Source organism: Heterocephalus glaber, unplaced genomic scaffold (assembly GCF_053883595.1).
Source record: "Heterocephalus glaber isolate CG9 unplaced genomic scaffold, H.glaber_assembly_v1.0 deba00000937, whole genome shotgun sequence".
NCBI classification, from domain to species: Eukaryota; Metazoa; Chordata; class Mammalia; order Rodentia; family Bathyergidae; genus Heterocephalus; species Heterocephalus glaber.
In genome coordinates, this window is record NW_028258173.1 from 4,298,793 (window position 1) to 4,320,599 (window position 21,807).

The following is a 21,807-nucleotide window of genomic DNA, read 5'->3' on the forward strand; positions in this document are numbered from 1 at the left end:
AGCTTTTGTTTCTTTCTGTCTGAAAATATCTATTCGTACTTCATTTGCTTGGTACTTAGATTGGCAGTTATTTTCCTGCAACGTATTGAAGACATTGTTCTACTGCCTTCTGATTTCCACTTCCTCAGCAAAGGAGATAATCAGTCCTACTGCGGTTCCTGTAAAGGTAATGTATCTTTCTCCTCTTTTGGCTTTTGTTTTGTTTATTTATGAGACAGGGTCTAATGTTGCTCAGGCTGGCTTCAAACTCCTGGACTTGAGATCTTTGTGTCGCAGGCTCCCCAGTAGTAATTTGGGGCTACAGGCATGTATCAGCATGCTGATTTGTACCTTTGGCTGATTTTAAGATTTTGTTCAGCAATTTTCTCTCTCTTGTTTTGTTTTTATCTACATAGATCTACACTGATTCTTAAATTTGTAGCTTGATAGCTTTTTTTGTTTTTTTTTGTACCGGGGATCGAACTCCGGTCCTTGCATTTGTGAGGCAGGCAACAGAACCACTGAGCTAAATCCCTGGCCCCTGTAGCTTGATAGTTTCATGTAAACTTTAGAAGATTCTGTTACTATCTCTTTAAATATCATTTCTAATCTATTCTTTCTCTTTTCCTTCTGATGTTCTAATTATAAGTACTTTAAACAGTATCCCATTTGTTTCTTGTGTATTTTTGTTTTCCTTTTATTTTCACTTTCTATCCGTTTGTCTCTCTGTTTGGCCATAGATATTTCCTTCTGGTCTATCTTCCAGTCAACTAATTAATTTCTATTTAAAATTTTTTCAGTTTCCAGTTTTCTGCTGAAATTTTCCACTTGTCATTTAATTTATTGGCCATATTAATCAATATTCCCTTCAGGTCCATCATCTGACAACCAACCCTAGGATCTGTATCTCTGGTGGATGACCTTGATGCTTATTTTTTCTCTTGATGTTTGAACTTTTTATATGCCTAGTGTTTGTCTATTGGTCTCACATGTGAAAAACTGTGTAGATAATGTGAGGTTCTAGATGATGTCATTGTCCTCTAGAAAGAATTTAGTTTTGCTTACAACAGGTACTTGAGAGGTGGTATGATTCACTTTAATCTATTCTAGCTGATTCAGAGGTTTCAAGATTGGTTTTAGGTTCATCCTACTCCAAGAGTAAAAAGTAGCTTTTTGAAGAGTGCTTCCCAACTCAAAGCTGGTATATTTGTGTTTTTCATACTGTCATCCTTGAACTCCACCAGCCTCAAGTATCTACTGAAAAACCTATTCAGTTTCTTAACCATAGCCTTCGGCTCTACTTCAGTCAGAGCTTTTGGTTGGTAAATGCCTCAGAAGGGTCATGTGGCAGCAAATGTTTATACTGCATTTTTAGACCACCCTTCTCAAAAGTCCCTAGGGCACTGGCACTAGCTTCCAACACTTTCAAACAGCTGCCTTCATTATCTCCCTAGAATCCACAGTTCCTTAGTTTTTCAGTAGCAGGTAAGTCTGACACAGGTAGTCTGCCCTGGCCAGAAGCAGAGGTCCAAAAGGACGTGACTTGCACTGAATGACTCTCTAGGAAGCAACTGCAATAGTCCCACGAATTTCCTTACTTATCTACTATGGCAGCAGAACAGTAATACAGTTCTTGTATTCCAAAGACAAATCTTATTTGGTCTTAACTATTGTTTTAATACGCTGCTGCATTTGTCTCAAATTCTGTTTAGAACAAGGGTTTAAAGAAATACCAACACTGATGAATTAGAGCTGCTCTGGAGGATTGCAGGCAACTGAGAAGGTCCCTCCAATGGGACCCAGTGGGTGTGAGTTACCACCATGAATAGCAAGAGACCCCTGCCAGTGATGTCATGGGAGGACATGAAGGTCCACCCTGTAGGGAAGGAGCCCAAGCCTGCCAAAGCATCAACAATCTGGAGCCAGTAGGCTGTCCCTTAAAAATGATGCACCCTAAGCAAAACAGAGAAAGAACAACAACAAAAAAGAGTACTTAAATAAAGATGTGGACAGATTCCTGGAATAACTGAGACAGAACTCACAGATGGTTCCCAATGGGGAGGTGATAGTAATAGCCAGCCAGGAAGTAAGGGAAGAAATTGCAGTTCCTTTAAAGAAAGACCGTTGTTGGGAAGGAAGACGTTTGAAAAGAAAGCAGCCAAGGCCGGGGGAGTTAGCTCAGAGCTTTTGCCGCCTGCTGCGCAAGCGGCAAGGGCCTGAGTTCGATCCCCAGTATTAAAAAAGAAGAAAAAAAAATGTGTTCGCTAAAATATTGATGAATTCTACTTTCTGGTAAATTAAAAAACTGAATGTTAGCTTTTTAGCTATCCTTTTTTATGGCTTTATGATATAATTAAGCTAGCTTCATGAAACTGGATAGCTATCCCTTATTTTTTAAGTTCTGAGGGCACCTACATAGTAAATATAAGGTCTGAAAGTTTGAAAAGGAGAAACTTTCAGGAGACTCTCCCACCTCATCCCTGGTTTCCTATTTTTTTGGTGCTGGGGAGTGAACTCAGGGCCTTACACATGCTAAGTACATGTTCTACCACTGAGCTACACTGCTTTCCCCTAGGAGATACATTTTTTTGTAATTAAAATTTCTTCCTTATTCTATTTAGATTATCTGGATTCTCAATGGGACTGTGAGTTCCTACAAAGTTAAGATCCTTTCCTAGCATAAAGGTAGGGCTCAACAAACACTGATTTCTTTTTGACCTAAAAAGTTGTCTTTTTGCTCTATATCATGTCATAAAAAGTATTATTTTTGAGATGGGGAGTTGCTTTTCATTATCCAAAACTTTAAAGTTATGGAGGTTAGGTATGGAGAAAAGACATTAGTGGAACTGAAAATAGAATATTATTGCTCACTATACCTTCCTCATCACCCACATGTCATCAAATCTCAAAAACAGCTTGTTACCAGAAGTCAGCAGAGAAATCTAACACATATGAATATATGGGTATTCAGTCAATCAAGCAGTATTTCTGAGTGTCTATCATGTATAAATCAAACCATGTTTTATAAAAAACATTAAATGTGAATCCTGCCTTCAAGGAGTTTACAATCTAGTAGAAGGAAGAAAAGGCACACATGTAACTATTATAAAGGGGAGAAAGTCTAAGAACCGTAAGAAAGATACTGTCCATCTGCCATACAGTTTGTATGCCAAGAAGCAAGAGAGTAAGCATTCCATTATTTTTCTTTTTAATACCTCTAAAATAAAAGGGAAGCTAAGCTTTACATATAGAGTGACTGCATACTAGGCATCTGATCTTACTGAATAAAGTTTTACTCAGAAGAACCCAACATCAATGCATTAAGATAATTAAATGTCACAGGACAGTTTTATACCAAACTGATTACTATGGTTATATTCGTGATAGTGTTAAAATAATACCATGGTCTAGACCTGAGTCACTCCTTTAAAATTACAGTAATGCATACACAAACAGATAATTACAAAGCAAATGTGAAACAATAAGGAATAGACTGCATATTTGCTGAATATAGGAAAGATAGTGTGTGCCTACAATTAGGTGAGAAACTTACACACTGGCTCACTGATCCTTATAATAACCCTGTAATAGTGTGCATTATTTTTCACTTCTTCCAGCTGGGCAAACAAAGACTCAGAAAAATAAAAAACCCAAAGTTACCTAGTTAGTAAGTGGCAGTCCTAGAAATGGAACTCAGAATTGACAATTCACATACCCATACAGTGGTCCTTGAACAGTAGTTATCAACTAATACAGAAGTTTTATAACTCCATGAAATGAGAAAAATAAAGATAATCAGGTAAACTTTTCATAGTTACATTTAATTTACTTAATTTCTGAAATTATTCTCTAAGATGGTACCCTGTCTACTTTGCAGGAGAATGTCTTTTATTTTATAAAGTAATGATAAGATAGGATGGTAGTTTTCACTCAAATGTCATGTGTGTCAGGACTAAAAGATAAGCCAGACATTATGGCAGTGTACACCTGTAATCCCAGTACTCTGGGGGGCTGAGGCAGGAGGACTGCAAGTTCAAGTCCAGCCTGGACAACTTATGGAGATGCTGTGTAGAAATTTTTTTTAAAAAGAGGGACAGAAGAGAGGGGAGGGTAGGGTAGGGGAGGGCAGATGAGAAAAGAATGAAGATGTAGCCTAGTATGAAGGCCCTGGGTGGTCTTTGCAGGTGTTTACATACATTAAAATATACTGAATGGTATATTTAAATATGTGCAGATTAATTTATGTAGAAAAACCCTTAATATTTATACTTTTAAAAAAATTTCACCAAGGATGACAAGGAATTTGAGTCTTTTGAAATGTATTATTATTTTTTACCTGAAGGTGTTTGTACCTGTTTTCAGTGCCCCTAGCAACAACTGATTGGAAGAATTTTTCTCATCTTCCTAAGAATCATATTTCAATTTTGCCAACTGAGTAATTCTTTTTATCTTGATTTCTATAATTGGCCTTGCTTCAGTTACTGCCAAAATAAACTTTAAAAATGTTTGCTTGGGCCAGGGATTTAGTTCGTGGTTCTGCCCCCCTGCCTCGCAAATGCAAGGACCCGAGTTTGATCCCCGGTGCCAAAAACAAAAATAAAAACAAAAACAAAAAAAATGCTTGCTTGTTAATCTTATTTACAAATTGTTCTTTTCTTCATTTATCTAAGCTAAAAGGTACAGAACTAGTTTTCTTCAAGACCTAGGTTTGAATCCAGGACTGTCTGAGGTTAGCAAGTCACACTACCTCTGTGGGTCTGAGCTTTTTCTTCTGTAAACTCTAAAAACTGTGGTTTTTTGTTTGTTTGTTTGTTTAGAACTGGGGAGCAAATCCAGGGTCTCTCATGTGCTAGGCAAACACTCTACCACTGAGGTACCATCCTCAGCCTAGAACTATGAATTTTAAATAGCTCAGTTAAAATTTATTCTTGGAAACACAACATGTAAGTAAGATATAATACTTGCTAATACCGGTACTGTTAACCCATCATCACCTTGACTATACAGAACATTAAACGGCAAGGGTAATGCAAACACAAGATAAAACCAGGTGCACACACATGCACACACACGCACACCCCTTATATTTTTAAGAAAAAATAAGTTAAAATGTATATCCATTCTAACATGCACCTAGCTTTAAGATATAAAGCTATTTTTTCTCTCTTAAAAAATTTATAGTAAATGTACAGTTGTAGAGCCTAATAATCATAATCTGGGTTTAGCATATTTTCTTTCAAGGATTCCTTGCCATGCTTGGAACTGTTTTGTTGGGGCTCATCTTTCTCCCCGGGGCAGTTTTCCGCTGATGTAAAATGCTGTACATTAACCGTCACTGTTGGAGGTGGGGTGGATGGGAGAGTGAGGTCTTACTTGCCCTTGCTCTGTGTCCTCCTCTCAGCTCCATTTCTCTCTAAGGACCCGGCATCCTGCAGGTTGGTTGGGGGTGGAAGTGGGCAAGGAGAGGGCACAACCGGAGGGACCATTTCTCACTGTGTGCTCATCTTCACTGCCCCTTGAGTTAGGTGGATTTTCTCTACTGACAAGAATAATTGGTTGGGAAGGCAGGTTAAAAATAAAAGACAGCTCACCTTCTGTCCCTTTGTTACCCCTTCCCCTATCAGTCTGGTAACAGCAAAAAACTACATCATCAACACCAATAAGTTTGCATGTTCTTTTTATAACAAAAGGGATGGACTTTTTACATAACCAAATGTAGAGTTTTAGTGACTTTTGATAATGTACAGTTTTTTGTGAATACAAATTTCTCATTTTTAATAATGTTTAAATAATAAAGAAAAAAAGAAAAAGAAAAATGTCTAGAGAAAAAAAAAAAACTCCTGTTTTTGCCGTGTGATGCTCCATGAGTGCAGGTATAAAGAAGTGTTTGTAAGTTGAATAAAAAGCAAATTTAGTAGAAAAAAATTCCTTGTCCCCATTTGTAGCCAATCTACATTCTCATCAGCCCTAGACAACCATTAATGTATTTTTGGGTCCTATAGATTTCCACTTTGTGAAAATATAACATAAATGAAATCTGGCTTCTTTCACTTAGTATCCAATCACATTTCCTTTATCTAATCACAAGTGGATAAACATTTGGATTGTTTCCACTTACTGGCTATTATGAATAACATTCACATTTGTGTTTTGTGTGGACACACGTTTTTATTTGGACTGGGTTAGACAAGTAGCAGAACTCCTGGATAGTACAGTGAATTTATAGCTCACTTTTTTTTTGGAGACAGACTCTCCCTGCAGTCATTAAATTACCCAGACTGGGATCAAATGTGTGATTCCCCTGCCTCAGTCTTCCAGAATGCTGGGAATACAGGTGTGCACCACCACGCCTGGCTTATGTTGAACTTTTAAGAGAAGAGCTGAGTCAACCAATTCAACCAGCACCTTATGAGGGTTTCCATTTCTTCACATCTTTGTTATCACTTGTCTTCTGACTGCAGCTATTCTAGTGGATATGAAGTGGTACACCTCATTGTAGTTTAAATTTTAACTCATCTAATGTCTACTGATGTCAAGTATCTGAGATGCTGATTAGCTATCGCATCTCCTTTGGTGAAAGGTCTTACTGAAATCTTATGCCTACCTTAAAACTGGGATATTATCTTATTATTGAGTTATAAGGGTTCTTTCCTTCATCAGGTATATGATCTGTAAATTCAATTTGTGGCTTATTTTTTCATTTACTTAAAGGTGTCTTCTGAAGCACAATGTTATTTTATTTAGATGTCATTTTTTTAACAGTGTCTTTTGAAGTATGAAGGTTTTTATTTTGATGTAGTCCAATTTATCAACTTTAAAAAAATAAACTATGTTTTGCTTTGTCTAAGAATTTTGTCTGACCAAAAGTCATGAGAATTCTCCTCCCTACCACCACTTTAAAGTTGTATAAGTTCTTACATTTAGGTCTATAATCCATTTTGAGTTAATTCTTGTGTACAGAGATGGGGTCTAAATAATCTTTTATGCATGTGATTAACCAATTAAGCCATCATTTGTTGAAAAGTCTATTATTTTCTCCCACTGAACTATCGTGGCACCTTATTAAAAAACCCAATTCACAGGCAGGAATGAGTGCCTGCCTAGCATGGGTGAGGGCCTAGGTTCAATTTCTACCGCCACAAAACAAACTAAAACCAACTGGCCATGAATGAAAGGTTTATTTCTGAATGCTCAATTCAGATTTATTTGTCTATGTCTCTCTTTATGCCAGTATCACATTATCTTAACTAAGCTTCATAGTATGGGAATTAGGAATTCCCAATTACTTTCAGTGTTGTCATTTGTTGATGTTGTTTTTGCCATTCTAAGTCTTTTGCATTTACCTACAAGTATTAGAATCAGCTTGTCAATTCTTGCAAAAAACAAAACCAAAAAGTGCTTTCTGGGGTTTTGATAGGGATTGCACTGAATCTGCAGATCAATTTAGGGGGATTGCTGTATTAACAATATTGTTTTCCTATTCATCAACATGGAATGCCTCTCCAAGTTTTTGGATCTGCCTTAATTTCTCTCTGCAATGTTTTGCAGTTTCTAATGTAAACATCTTTTATTTTTTCTGTTAAATGTGTGCCCAAGAGGGCCGGGGATTTACCTCAGTGGCACTGAGCCTGTCTTGAAACCACAAGGTCCTGAGTTCGATCCCCGGTACTTAAAAAAATTGTGCCCAAGTTTTTAGTTCCTTTTGATGTTGTAGTGAATTAAAGTTTCCATAATCTTTTTAAAACTATTTACTGCTAGCATGTTGAAACACAAATGATTTTTTAATATCGAGTATCTTATGACCTTAGTAAATCTGTTTCATGTAGCAATTTTTTTTATGGATTCCTTAGTGTCCTCCCACCTCCATTCTGTACTGGGCATGGACGAAAGGGCCACACTGGCTAGTTAAGTACTCCTCCATTGACCTACATCTCAGCTCTCGTTATTTTGCTTATTTATTTGGTATTGTGGATTGAACCCAGGAAGGACTGAGCTACATCCCCAGTCATTTTTTTCCCCTTGAGACAGGGTCCAGGCCTGCTTTAAACTTGCAATCCTTCTGCCTCAGTCTCCTGAATAGCCTCCTGAATAGCTAGGATTACCGGTGTGTGCTACTGCACAGAAAATCTCCTTGACAGATAGGATCATGTCATCTGTATACAAGGACAGTTTTACTTCTTCTTTTGTAATCTAGACATTTTTATTACTTTTTCTTACCTGATTACACAGGCTACAGTCTCCACTACAATGCTGAGTAAATGTAAAGAGAACTGACAATTCTGTTTTGTTCTCAGATTTTGGGAGAAACCATTTAGTCATTCAACCTTAAAGTATTTTAACTTACTGTGTTTTACATGTTTTTCATATGTACCTTTTATCAACTTGAGCCTGGGGAATCAGTCTAAGTCGGCAATATTAAACTTGGGAACCATCTATGTATGTGTGGTACAGTACTTACAGTCACAAGGCTGAATGAGATTACCCAAGGTGTGAGTAGAAAAATGAAAGTTTGGTACTGGGGATTTAGCTCAGGGGCACCACGCCTGCCTTACAAGCACTAGGTCCTGAGTTAGATCCCCAGTAGTCCCCCCCCCAAAAAAAGAAAAGAAAATGAAAGTTTACCAGGAGTTAGAGAATGTTTCGTTAAAAAAGACTGGCTTGATATTAGGTATTTTAGTAAATTTAGAATTTGATCTGCTGAGAACAGAAGCCAATTCAAGCACTCAAGCCAATGATGTGAATAAATGTTATCACAGGACAGCATATCTATGTATCTATAACTAACAGATATGTATAATGTCACCACTAATAGAATAACTGAGGGAGCAAATTCAGAAGACTTGGGTCTGTAGATGGACATCAATGGATGTATTCATGGTAGGTTTATTCTATATATGTAGCATATTTTAATAAAAAATTATAACATTCTTTTTTTATTTTTTTGGTACCAGGAATTGAACTCAGGGCCTTATGCTTGCCAGGCAGGTACTGTGCCACTGAGCTACATTCCTGGCCCAACATTCTTAAACTGTGTATGTTACAAAAAATTAAGAGTTGTACTCTCATTCCACCTATTTTTTTCCATATTTATATATTTCTCTACCAATCATAATTGCTTAACACCTATCTCTTCTGAAAACCATGATACAGAAGTAAAAAAAATAAAACTGTCATTTTGCCAACACAGAGAGCCAAATAATGAAATAACAAGACAGTATACCTATTCCACACCAGGTGTCTGTGTTTCCTTACCTAGTGAGTCTTTAAGGCTTGTAACACTCCATTCCTGCAAACTGTGTTGAAGGACCAGCAAAAAGATATAGTGCAGAAGAAAAATGGGTCAAGTGAGGGAAACTGCTTTCCAACTGAGATTTGAGACTGAATAGGAAGTAGGCGAATTAGAGAGAAGAAAGGCAGTTATCACCCATTCATATGCTGCTCTTATATATCAAAGGCATCTTACTTCCAGCTTACTCCATTAACTAAAGCATTCCAGTTTCAAGGTGACAGTTTTTTTTTTTCTTAACGAAATGTCTTCCCACTTTTTATAACCTGGATCAAAACTAGAATTCCTTTAAGTGGGCTTAAATTTTTCAGTAATGTTAACTTTCAAGTACGCGTCAAGAAAAACCTGCCACTGTGGCAGAAAAAAAAGCCATGAGCTCTGTTTGCCTCACAGGCACACTCCTGCCCAAGCTACATTCCTAATGCCAGTTAGAAGTGAGGGAAAAAAGAAAATTCACACCTGGTTTTTCAAATATAAATAATGTTTCTTATAAATAGTTTCAGTTTTCTCAATCTAATTTCAGAACCCAAAATGGTACTATTTAGTGCTGTGAACTCCCAATCCATTAGACACACATAACATTTGACCAAAAAAATTTTTGACTAGGTCAGATACTGCAGATCAAATGTGGGGCTTCAAACATTTCTGATTTTTAAAGATGATGCAGATCACTCAGTCTAAATGAGGTAGTATAACAGAACAGCTGGGAACTTTTCTGAGCACTCCTGAAGGCTGAATTCTGCAACTGATGTTCAATAATTTCAAGATTTTTGTTGAAATATCACAAGTTAAAAAAAATTCTTAGGCTTTAGGATTTACCTAATTAAAATTCTGCCATGTAAGGTTAAATGGGCATTCGTATATGTGATTTAAATAGCACGTGTGGGGCTCTCAGCTGGATCCTCAACACCAGAAATAAATACATCTAAAGCTTTTGCTAAGAGTACCATACTTAAAAGTATGAGTCAACATAAAATGATTTCAAGAAAAATAATTTTGAAGGTATTCTTTAAAATGTCCTATTTCTTCCATAGTCTGCCCTAAAGACCAAAAAAATAAGTTTAATATATGCTAACTAGACAATCCAGTTTAGCCAGAATGATCCCATTCCTTATAATGCTCATTTTTCCAATGGGCACTGGATGACAATCTAAAGATCATCATCAAATCTGGGAAAGACAAACTAGGAATTATTTTGTAACTTATCTATCAAACATAAAATTTTGAGGATGTCTGCATGAAATACTATGCATTATTTCTTTCTAGTTTAGTCAGGGGCAATGCTCAGGGGCGTGTCAAGGGAAAGGAATTAATTGCCCATTCTTCCAGGTATCCATATAAAATGCTGACCCAACAATGGCCATTTCTGGGGATTTTTTTTTTTGGTACTGGGGATTGAACTCGGGACCTTGTGCATTCGAAGCAGGCGGCGGAACCACTGAGCTAAATCCCTGGCTCTGGGGAATTTTTTGACACAGGGTCTCACTATGTAGTTCAGGCTGGCCTTGAATTCACAAGGATTCTCCTGCCTCAGCCTCCTGAGTGTTGGGATTACAAGGTGTGCCACCACATCTGGGTCCAGCTAACAATGGCTATTAAGACAGGCTCATCCCCTAACATTCCATCCTCTGAACAGCAGGTGAATCCCCACATGATGGGCTGACTAGTTGAAAATATTTTTGGCCACTGTCCTAAAAACAGAGGATAAGTTTACTTATCAATCTCCCTTCTCCCATGATCATCTGTGGAAACAACTGAAGAGACAGATGACTCAAAACTAAAAATTTGTATCTTAATATATATAAAATACTATAGATATTGTGGAGATTACAAAAAAATGGACATACTATTCCTGCTAGTGACCTCAATATAATAAACATATGATCACAATAATAAGGGCTTTTTGGATCAATCTGTAAGAGACTATGCTGGGTTTTAAAGTCTAAGATGAACAGGGAGAATAAATAAGAATGCCCAAGCAAGTCTAAAACTCATGCCATATACAAACATACAAGGGTTAAAAGTCTTATTCCTTGACTGTAACAAAATGAAAACTATTTTTGTCTGCTCTAAAGCTTTCTGGCCCACTCTAAAGGCGTAAAAAAGAAAAAAGTCTGTTTTGTTATTTTGCTTTACATTTAAGGAATCTATTAAATTTATCTAACCTTTAAAAAGTTGTAGCAACTTCAACACAACTGCTACTGATGCTGCTATATTATTTATATTATAACCTGATCTTACGTTTCCTTGCAACTTTGAAGATTTTAATTTTCTCTTCTTTTCTGTCAATAGTCCATTACCCATAAAGTCTACAATTTATCTGGGACTAGTATATAAGGTCTGACTTCAGAATCTGTTATGGGAATGATACTAAAAAATTTCTATTTCACTGAAAGTATTCCCCATAATTAACAGCAGAACCCTATTATTACATGGCTCATTACATGCTTGGATTTATGCTGAGCGTCAAATCTCAACCCCAGAACACAACTTCATACAACCACCCCTGCTAAAACTGGTATCTTATGGATCATCTTTCCCGGTCAGTATCTAAATAGGACAAACTGTGTGTATTTAACTGAACATTTTAGCATGTTCTTCTTTCAGAACTGGGGGGTCAAAACCAGAGTGTGCTAGGCAAGCCCTCCACTACATCCTCAGCCCAACATTATCTTCTTAGGATTAAAGTCTCTCTGGTATATTCCAGGAAGAGCAGCAAGCACTAGCTGCCTAGCCTTCTTAGAACTCATTCCTTTGGACAACTCACAGCAAACACTGTGTGTTGCTTTGTCTTGCAGATTCTAACAACTTTCCAGTCCCACCCCACCATTATGTTCATCCACCCTTGCATTCCCTCACACAGCCTGGTACAATAGCCATAGTTATAATCCTGTACCTCTGCTCAAGAGCAGTTTTTCATCTAACACTTGGTTTACTTCACATCCATTCACAACCACCACGGAGTTCCCACTTAGGCAAACAATCACTGTTCTACCTAATACAGCCCCTTTGGAACCTCACCACCCACACAAAAACTCCACTTACAGCTAAGTCTTAGTGCTCATTTGTTCAATAAATATACAGTATGGAATCCCTACTGTGACCCAGGCATTATGTTAGGCCCTTGCCAAAGTGTTCCCCAAACATGGGTTGCCCGTTCATCTTCTTATAGAATATCCCTTCCACTCAGGCAAATTAGACCTTTTGAAATGCATTTCAAGCCAGGTCTTATCTGGCCACACTAACTCACAGACCTTCCCCTTCCTGTGAACAACTAGGCACTTTCTGCATTTCCGAAAGTCCATTCCATTCAATTTAAAGGTAGTATGGAGAGAAAACCATGCTCATTGGTCATGTAAGTTTAAGAAATGGTCGAGTAATATAAGTAAAGTATTTCTTTTGCAGCTGAACTTTTCCAAGCATCTAATGTTTTGATATTGTATCCTCAAGGGGGAATTTGGTATATGGCTATATAATTATACACCATTTTATATTTTTGTCAAATTCCTATATACATATGTGGCTTCCTTCAAACATTTATTGCTAGCTCTTTCTAGCATGTTTTTGGTGCCCGTCTCTTGCCATCCCTAGCAGGACAGCTCTAGGAGGACCAGAAGACGTCTGTCTCCTTCACTGTGGTCACTGCACAAAGACATTCAATCTGTGTGGAAACGAGGAACCACATAACCAGGTTCATGCCTTAGAAGGCAACACAATAGATGAGAGAGTGGAGCCTCTGGCAGAGGACTTAGATATCCTAATCAAGGCTCTGACTTTGGGCAAATTATTCAATCCCATCAGCCCAGCTTCCCCATCTATAAAATGAACAGAAAATCAGTACCTATTTTATGTGTTACTGCTAAGGAATGGGTGAACACACAGAAAGGGCTCAAAAAGCATCTAGTTGATACTAGCAGCTGGATTGGTAAAACACAGAGTAGAGGAAGTGAGATTAATTATAAGGCTTTAAAGCTATTTTCATGTGCAGGGCTTTGAGGTGTACAGAGTTTAAATTCTACCCTCTTAATACCTTGTGGAAATCACTTCCTCCTGTGTGTCTCCACTTGCTCATTTGTAAAATGGGACTAAAAGCAACACTTTAAAGGAGTGTTGTGAGGATTAAATAACACTCTTGTCCTTGGTGCACAGTCACATAGTAAATGTTCAAATGGCAGTAACTATTTGAAAATTATTATTATTTTTTTTTGGTACCTGGAATTGAACTCGGGTCCTTGCGCTTGTGCAGCAGGCGGCGAAACCACTGAGCTAAATCCCCCACCCCTTGAAGATTATTTTTAAGTGGAGATTATTTTTAAGTGGCGATCTGGTGACCGGAGCAAATACTAACTACTCCCACCACTTCAAGATTCCCTGTCCTCAGTGACTCAAACGTACCTGGCTGCTACACAGCCACACCTACTTCCCTCACAGTGCTCTCAACCAAAGAAACCTTGTTTACAACATCAGCCCAGAGCCTCAGGGAAGAACAAAGCCTACTAGGTTCCCCCCCTTATTCCCTTTCCTCTCAGCCTTTTGTACTTCATATGTAGTGTGAAAAAAACATAGTGTGGGCCAGGGATTTAGCTCAGTGGTTCCAGCGCCTGCCTAGCAAGCACAAGGTCCTGAGTTCAATCCTCGGTACCAAAAAAAAAAAAGAAAAAAGAAAAAAAAAACATAATGTGATACAAGGAATAACTTTGCACCTCTCCTCCTTAACTTCTCAACACCCTGCTGTCAACATGATTCCCCATCAAAAATGGGTGCAAAGGCAATACGATGTGACTATGCTGCCATTTTCCAGTCTCAGATCTTACTTTAATTTCTGGATGCTATTTTAATTTAGGATTTTCTCACTTATCAAAAGAGTAACTTATCGATCTCCAGTACCAAAAAAAAAAAGAGTAATTTAAAAAATTATTTTTGGGAATAAAAAGTAAACAGTACCTTCACCAGATTTAAGAGATTTTAGGTATGAGAGATTTCAGTCTTAATAAGCTAGACTGCAGGCATAAAAGGAATCAAAGCACACATTTTCAATAACCACTTTGTCATTAGTAAGTTGCCTCTGTCATCAGTAACTTATGTCAAAAGACAGTCTGTATGCTGGTAAAAGACTCAACTATAGACAGGAGTTATCTGACTGCTGAGGATGATTTAACTTGATACTGCAATATTGTAGGTTTGCAATTCAAGCCTTCATAGGAGGAATGTAACAAAAGTATAAAGATATTTCTTTCTAAAGGTATAAAGAAAAAAGACAGAGAAGGTCTTTAGATTAAAGAGAAAAGAGCCATTCAGGTGTTTGTATCCTGGAGGATCAAAGGGGATCATATGTAAGTATCCAAAGAGATGTTGGTCACACCTATGTGAGCATACAAGCTATAAACTTATGATGGTGAGGGCCGGGGATTTACCTCAGTGGTTTCGCCGCCTGCTGCGCAAGTGCAAGGACCTGAGTTCGATCCCTGGTACAAAAAAAAAAAACAAAAAAAACTTATGATGGTGAGCAGAAATATTTGACATATGCTCTATTTTGTTTTCATATTTTTGTGTGAAATATTTAAAAAGGTGTGTGTCAGAAAAGTTTGTGATGAAGTAAAATGGAAACCCGTTAGACCAATCCTGTGGCTTCCTGGAAGCCAGATTCCAGATGACTCCCTGGGCCACGTGGCTATGTGCACGTGGCACAATGATCATATGTGTGTTTGGGCAGGTAGGAAAGATGTGTTGCAACAAACAGGCAAATAAAATAGAGAAACAGATGGTGAGGCAGACAACTTGATATTTCTTATTTCTAAGAAGAAATATTTAAATCCACTGGCCTATAAGAGGCGTATATTTCAGAAGCCACGTTCTTGTCCATCCTTAATACTGACTGTATCTTAGGAAATCAGGGTCCCAAGGCATTGCAGGAACTAGGAGAATCACACAGAATATTAAGAGTTCAAAACAGCAGCCAAGGCTGCTTTCCCCAGGGGGTCCCTCCTGTTGTGATTTGCAGGGTGGAGGGCTCAGGAGAGTGCACACCACTATCTGTACTGCAGCAGGGATGTTTCATGGCTGGATGCCCAGATTGTCTAGCTCTGCACACAGCTCTGTAGTCTTTTGAGGGCTACATGGGAGGAATGCATTCTTAACAGCTCTCCATCCCTGCAATGGCTTCTTTATTCTAAGAAATCATCTGAGGCCAAGAAAAGAATTCATTTTTAGTACAACTCCAAGTGGCACAAGGGGTATGGGTTTCCCCTTTACTTTTAACATGTAAAATCTTGTTACGCTGCAGTTAGCAAATTAAAAAAATATATATTCTACTTTTCATGACAGAAATAAACAGTTCAAAAGCATGGTGTGCGCACCAGAAACCTTGTATGATTATTTTAACAGGTATTTAAATGCAATCTCTGGGCAAGAATTACATGTTTCTTGATTTCTACATCACATATACACTCTTTATGCAAGGTTACAGATAGTTATTTCCGGCAAGTAATCTTTGTATCTTAAAGCAACTCTGATCCTGAAGAGTTGTATATAAGATGAAAATTTGCAGGAACATCTATACCACGAAAGTCTTTTTAAAGTAAACTATCTGTTGCTTTGTTAAAAAAAAAAGGCACTCCTCATGGCTACATAGTTATTTAAAAGCTAATCTGTAAAAATTTTAAGAGTCACAATTAGACTGGTTTACAGCAAGAAAACCTATAAAATCCACACCCTCCCCTCAAAACACTGGCTGATTCTCATTTGACATTCTGTTCTTTGTACTCAAATCTAGGACATCTTCAAACAAGATGCTAAATCTCTTCACTAAATAACTCAAATTTAGTCTCCCTCCTTGTGAAGCCTATTATTCTGCAGGAGAGACTATCACCTCTACTATTCCAAGCAAGCTCCTCACAGCTCATCTAACACCTGGAAAGACCCTCTGATATGAGGCTTGAAGGAAAGGCAAAAACCCACTTGACTATCTCAAAATCATGACAAAGAAGCCAAAGAGATTTAAATCAAGGAAAACAAAAGCAAACCAAACAGACAAAAACCAGTCTTCCCAGCTTACTTAAACCTTCCACGCTTAGCCTGTTGGGGGCTCCACCTCCTGCTCCCTCCACCCATCCTTTTCCTGGCTCCAAGTCTATAAATCTGTCCCCTGCCTCCTTCTCCCTGTTTCTCACGCTTTCCCCACAGGCTTCAGTTGCTCTCGCTAAGTAATCTTTGCTTGCTCCATCCCCAAATCATTAGTCTCATCTGCAATACTGACATGTGAAGCAGCCTCAAGTTCACAGCCAATCTATTTTCTTTCTCATAAAATCTTCTCAAATATCACCTTTGCACCATAAATCCTGACTGAGCGGTAAACAGTCATCTAAAACATACACACACAAACTAATGGATCCAGTTCCTCCTGGGGAAGTCCACAAAGACCCATAGATAGTCTAAAATGGCTCTTTAACCTTAAAATGGTATTAGGGAACTTAAAAGACATCAAAGACACTATACTCATTAAATAATGGTCAAATAAAGTAACCTCTGCTAGTAATCCTTTAAAAAGAAAAAGTTAAGTTAGCATCACTCCCTAGGCCCAGCAAAAACACTTCCTTCCTTTCCTTATGGTTGGCAAGGAGATGCAAACACTTCATTCTCAGCCAGTACTGCAGACATTTCACCCTGCAATTCTTCCTAACTGAAAGCTCTCTTCACTAAGGAACAGGCTGCCCAATTCCAGCCCTGACCTCCTCCTCCCACTTAATATTGGAACTGAGCCAGATGACAGCATTTGGAAAAGCACAAATTTATCTCAGCAAAGCTGAGCTGTTCAACAAAAAAAGTGGTGCTGGAGAGATCTATAATTTAAAGTTTCATATATTCCCCACATAACTTATTTTTCAGTCATTGGCTGTCAATGGAACAATTCAATTCATTCCTTTTTCCCCTCATAATTTCTCTAATGGCAACAACTTATTCCAAAATTCTGGAGCCATTTAGAATAAATGTAAACCTGTTACAAAGCAATCTTTGTTAAAGTGTTAATTCACAAGCCACTTGCAGCAAAAAAATAATAAGCATTTTAAATAGGAAAATCTAGGCCGGGGATTTAGCTCAGTGATTATGCCGCCTGCTCTGCAAGTGCAAGGACCAGAGTTCGATCACCGGTACCAAAAAAAAAAAAAAAAAAAGTAAATAGGAAAATCTAAAAATCAGCATTTACATGTATCCAAAAGTAATACCAGAATATTTAAATGCTAGAATCCAAATGAAATAAGATTAAATCTTCTGACAGTCTCAGGGTCAAATCTCATTTAATTTCACACCTTAATAGGTTTGGACAAGAAATATAGAAGCAAGGAGTTAAAATCAGGCTTTAAAAAAACAGACCCTTATCATTAAATCATTTAAGTATTATTTCCTGAACTATCAATTTCTCATTATTCAAAATGTGAAAGAAAAAGTGAAAAAATTCTAAGAACATTCTTATGAAAATACAAATATTAAAACTTTATCCATAAGCTTAAAAACTGAATGATTTCTCTTATATGACAAACCCAAAATATAAATAAAAAACAAAATAAAAGTAGATAACAGAAAATAACAAGATAGACCTTTTGCATATGGGACAGGGACCAGGAGATGGAGGGAGTTAGGGGGAAAGGGATTAAAAAAAAAAAAAGAAATGTACATGTACTAACGCCCCATGAGGAATCATTATGTAACATAAATATGTACTAATAAAAACATTTTTGTTGAAAAAATATTCTCAATATAGGTAAAGTTACAACTATTTACACCTTACTTTATTCCTTAAACAGGAACAATAAAATTCAGATAATATAACTGAATTAGACATTTTTAAGGTAAAAGATTTCTGAACTAGACATTTTAAAAACCTGATTTTTCGTCATTTTCCCCAAGGAAAGCATCCCAGGAATGCCAACACTGAAAAGTGCTCAAAGCCTATCACTGCCTCTGTTAAACTGGAATATGAATTTCTTCAAGGTGCCCTCTGCCAACCAAGTTCATCTGGCCGGGGGCTAAGTTTTATCATTTATCCTTTCACTTAGTAATGAAGGAAGTCTGGAATCTATGAACATAATTGTCAGCACTCTGCACAGTTCAAACCGGCCACCACTGTCCTCTGAAGTCACTCAAGACCTTTTTCCAGCGTCTCAACTCATTCACAAGGTTACTCGACCCTAACCGTGAGAAATAATTTGCAAAGAATAAGCGTTAAGCAGGATCAGATTACATTTAGAGATGTGCTTTTCCCCCACGACGACCATAAACTACCTTTATTGGCCCAAGGACATCAACGCGCAACCAGATAAGAGAAAAACCGAACCTCTGAAACACAATGGATTAAATCAAACCAGCCAGGAGGGTTCAACGTGCAACTCCAGCAAGACGCTCGAGTTGGACATCTATAGAGCACCATTTTGAGTTCAGAATCTGCACTTCGCGCGCAGAAATCGGCGAGCAGACCACTCAAATGGAGGTTTCAGCTGGCAGAGGCAAAGGTTTGAAACAACTCAAATAATTGCGTGCGGAAGCACCAATACTGTACTGTCAGATGCCCTCGAACGCAATAGGTGCAGCCAAGACTCAGCGGCTCCTCCCCTGCCCCGCACAGCATCATCCAAGCACAATCCTTCATCTTCGCTAGGATTCCTAGCGCTCCGGGCGCCATGCGCGCCAACGGTCTCTGCCAGGTTAACGCGAAGGGATCCCGAATATTCTCTGCACCTTCTGAGAGCCTCGGATCTACTCTTTAAATCTCATCCACCCACCAAGGTGCGGATGAAGCATCCCTTAAAGCAGAGGTGGCGACGAAGCGCTCAGTTTCGTTATCTGATAACGGGCCAGATATGCGGCTCCTTCTCGTAGGATAGGAATTACTCCGCAGTCCGCAACGCCGTTAACAAATGCACCTGATTTCGGCCCGCACGACGCCTGCGGGTCCAGTTCTGCTCACCCAAACAACGCCACAGGGGTCCTGAACCCGAGCGCTGTGGACACGTACGTGCCACCCTTCAGTTAGTGTACACTCTGCGGGCGACTGCTGGAGGACCGAATTCCACCCACCGCGTTAGTTTGCGGGGATAAAAGGGGGGGACCACTCGCTTCCGATCATCCCTATCCCACTGCGCGGCCCGCACACCTTTCTCCCGGACCGGCCACGGCTCCTCCGGTCCTCCAGCTGGCGCCGGCGCCGGCGCCGCACGCGGGTCGCTCGGGGCCAGTCCGCTCCGGCTCCGCCGAACAAAGGGCCCGCGGACCCGGGGCGCAGCGGCGGCGGCGCGCTCACCTGGGCTCCGTCCGCGGCGGCGGCTCCGTGGGGCTCCGGCCGCGCGGGCCTGGCGGCGGCGAAGACACGCTCGACCGCCCGGGAACCTCGGGGGCGCTCCGGCGGCGGGGGCCCGCTCAGCGCCGGCGCCGCAGGCTCTGGTCCTCGCGCGAGCGGCGAGGGCGAAGGCGGCGGCGCGTCCCAGCGGGTCTGGTTCCGTGCCCGCGACGCCGCAACGCGCCCTCTTCCTCCTCCTCCTCCTCTTCCTCCTCCTCCGAGTCCGGGGAGGCGGCGGCGACGGCGGCGGCGGCGGGTGGGCGCGAGGCCGCTCCGCTCCCCCAGCCTCCGGCGGGCCCGCGGCGACGGCGACGACGGCGGCAGCTGGAGAGCGGGGTTCGGGGACGGCCTGTCACGGCACGCCGAGGGCGGCCCGGCGGCGCTCAGGGCTGCACGGTGGCGTGGCCGGCAACGGCGGCTGCGGCTCCCAGGGCCGTCGCGCTGTGGTGCGGAGCTGCCACCGCGGCCATCTTGTTGCTCTAACTGACAAGAACCCCCCTCCCCCCGCTCCAGCCAGACGGGGCGCTCGCGCCCAGGTCCCCGCCCCGCGTCGGGCTCCAACAGGAAGTCGTCCCGGCCCGTGGCACGTGACTCCCACTGTATCTGCATACCGGAGGGAGGGCTGGCCAATCAGCGCTCTGCATTAAGTCCCGCCCCCCCGAGCCCCTCCAGGATCCATTGGTTCGTCCAGACCAGGCCACGCCTCCTCCCTTCCCCTTAATACCCGCCCGCCCTGTGGTTACCCAGACTGCGTGGGGAGTGCGCCGGGTTGTGAGTTGCGTGCTCCGCCTGCCTCGAACACGCGCCGGTTCTGGGCGCTAACGCTCTTCAAGGCGGTGCGTGGAGAACCGCGCGGTGTCCTTCCTCGTCGCCTCCTGGCCTCCTGCCTCTGGGTAGTGTGACTCCGCTTTAGCGCACTGGCCAAAGGGGCTCCGAATTAAGTCTGCGCATCTGTCGCGTTCTCCTGGCCAGCGGTCCTCGGTCCCGGGCCGGGGCTTTGCGCGGTGTTTTCACCTGGCGGCGCTGGCCCTCTGCAGCGGCTCCCTTGGCACCGGCGCGAGTCCGGCCCGTGCCGTGCACACGCCCTGCACCTCCCCGTGGTGTTTGCACGTACATGCGTCAGCCGGGGCCGGGAAGCCTCCGGCTCACCGCGCGCCTCCCAACCCGCCCCTTCGCGCCCCAGCTCCCAGGGGAGCGCCGTGCAGCGAGCCAAACAACTCTCGGTGCGAAACAGCCCTCCGGAGAAACATCCCTTCCCCGCAGCGCAAACACTCCACCCCCAATCCCACCGCGCTCCCAGGCTTTCCAGACCGAACCCCAGACCCCACCGTTCCTTCCCGGTGCTCGGTAACCCGCCGAGATCCTCCATTCCGTCAGTTCTCTTCGGTACGCATTATTCATTCACGGTAGGTAAGGTCAGTTGCATTGTGCAATTAGAAGAGTCCCTTTTTAACTCTCCGTTCAAGTCTGGAGAAGATTTTGAAGCCAAGGATTTTCTCCATTTTCATAAAAGGTCATGGAAGGAAACCAGCGTTCCCCGTGGTTCGGTGGCGGTTCGACAGTGCTACTCAAAGTTGTTGGTACAGTAAGAGGCCATTCCCTGTCTGCGTGTCCCTATCTTGAAGAGAAGATAATAACACACTGGTACTTTCGCAATGCAATTTTTGTTACCGCAAGTGTCAAGCTTTGAAACGCCTGAGGATGAAAGAGACACAACAAACTCCCGACTCTTCCTTTCCCTTCAGAGTCCATGAGCTCTTTACACTCCTTTCTTCTTTCTGCCATATTTTAAGCCCTTGGGTAGTCAGATTCACGGATCACTCTCTAAAGTCATCTTCAAACGTCTGTTGTGCAGTGTATTTCCCCTCCCCAAAACCCACATCCCCTAGAAGGATCTGAAGGCAGACAGCTTACATAGAGACTTTTGTCTTCCTACTTTTTTGACTTTTCTATTGAATATTTTATCTACAGTAATTTAATCCTTGACTGTGGAGAACCTGCATCTTTTATATTTCTCAAAGGTAGAGGTATTATCATATCCAGAAAGGAGCTCAAAACAGCATCTAAATATCCAGGATCCACTAGGTGGATTGCTAAATCAATGAGTCCAAATATCTGGGTGTATTGTAATAAGCAGAACTTCACTTTTTGGAATGTGGAACCAAATTCATTTCATATTTATCCTTGACGTTGAATTTCTGACCATGACCTT

The 21,807-nt window shown here is 40.9% G+C and overlaps 2 protein-coding genes across 9 annotated transcripts in view; both read right to left on the reverse strand.

The window, feature by feature from the left end:
* Tnrc6c (trinucleotide repeat containing adaptor 6C) overlaps positions 1-19,560 on the reverse strand; it is a 125,099-nt gene extending 105,539 nt beyond the window's left edge. For all 8 annotated transcript variants that reach the window (XR_015450210.1, XM_087208396.1, XM_087208392.1 and 5 more), the window contains exon 1: positions 19,413-19,560. The gene's annotated coding sequence lies outside the window, so the exon portion shown is untranslated. The remainder of the gene's footprint in view (positions 1-19,412) is intronic.
* Positions 373-20,711, reverse strand: LOC147828743 (uncharacterized). The gene is made up of 3 exons (XM_087208154.1): positions 20,514-20,711; positions 19,560-20,198; positions 373-14,730 (listed from the first exon to the last, which is right to left on the reverse strand). Exons 1-3 carry the CDS (start codon positions 20,709-20,711, stop codon positions 14,653-14,655), a joined length of 915 nt encoding a protein of 304 aa, XP_087064280.1. The 3' UTR covers positions 373-14,652.
* Between the last annotated feature and the right edge of the window lie 1,096 nt (positions 20,712-21,807).

What these genes read in the sequence shown, in the direction of transcription:
- LOC147828743 (XM_087208154.1), bottom strand. Translation starts at nt 20,711, where the DNA reads ATGTACGTGCAAACACCACGGGGAGGTGCAGGGCGTGTGCACGGCACG. An exon ending in ATTCGGAGCCCCTTTGGCCA is followed by an intron (nt 20,199 to 20,513) that starts GTGCGCTAAAGC and finishes TCCGGTATGCAG; the next exon opens with ATACAGTGGGAGTCACGTGC. An exon ending in CCGCCGCGGACGGAGCCCAG is followed by an intron (nt 14,731 to 19,559) that starts GTGAGCGCGCCG and finishes TTTTTGTACCAG; the next exon opens with GGATCGAACTCAGGTCCTTG.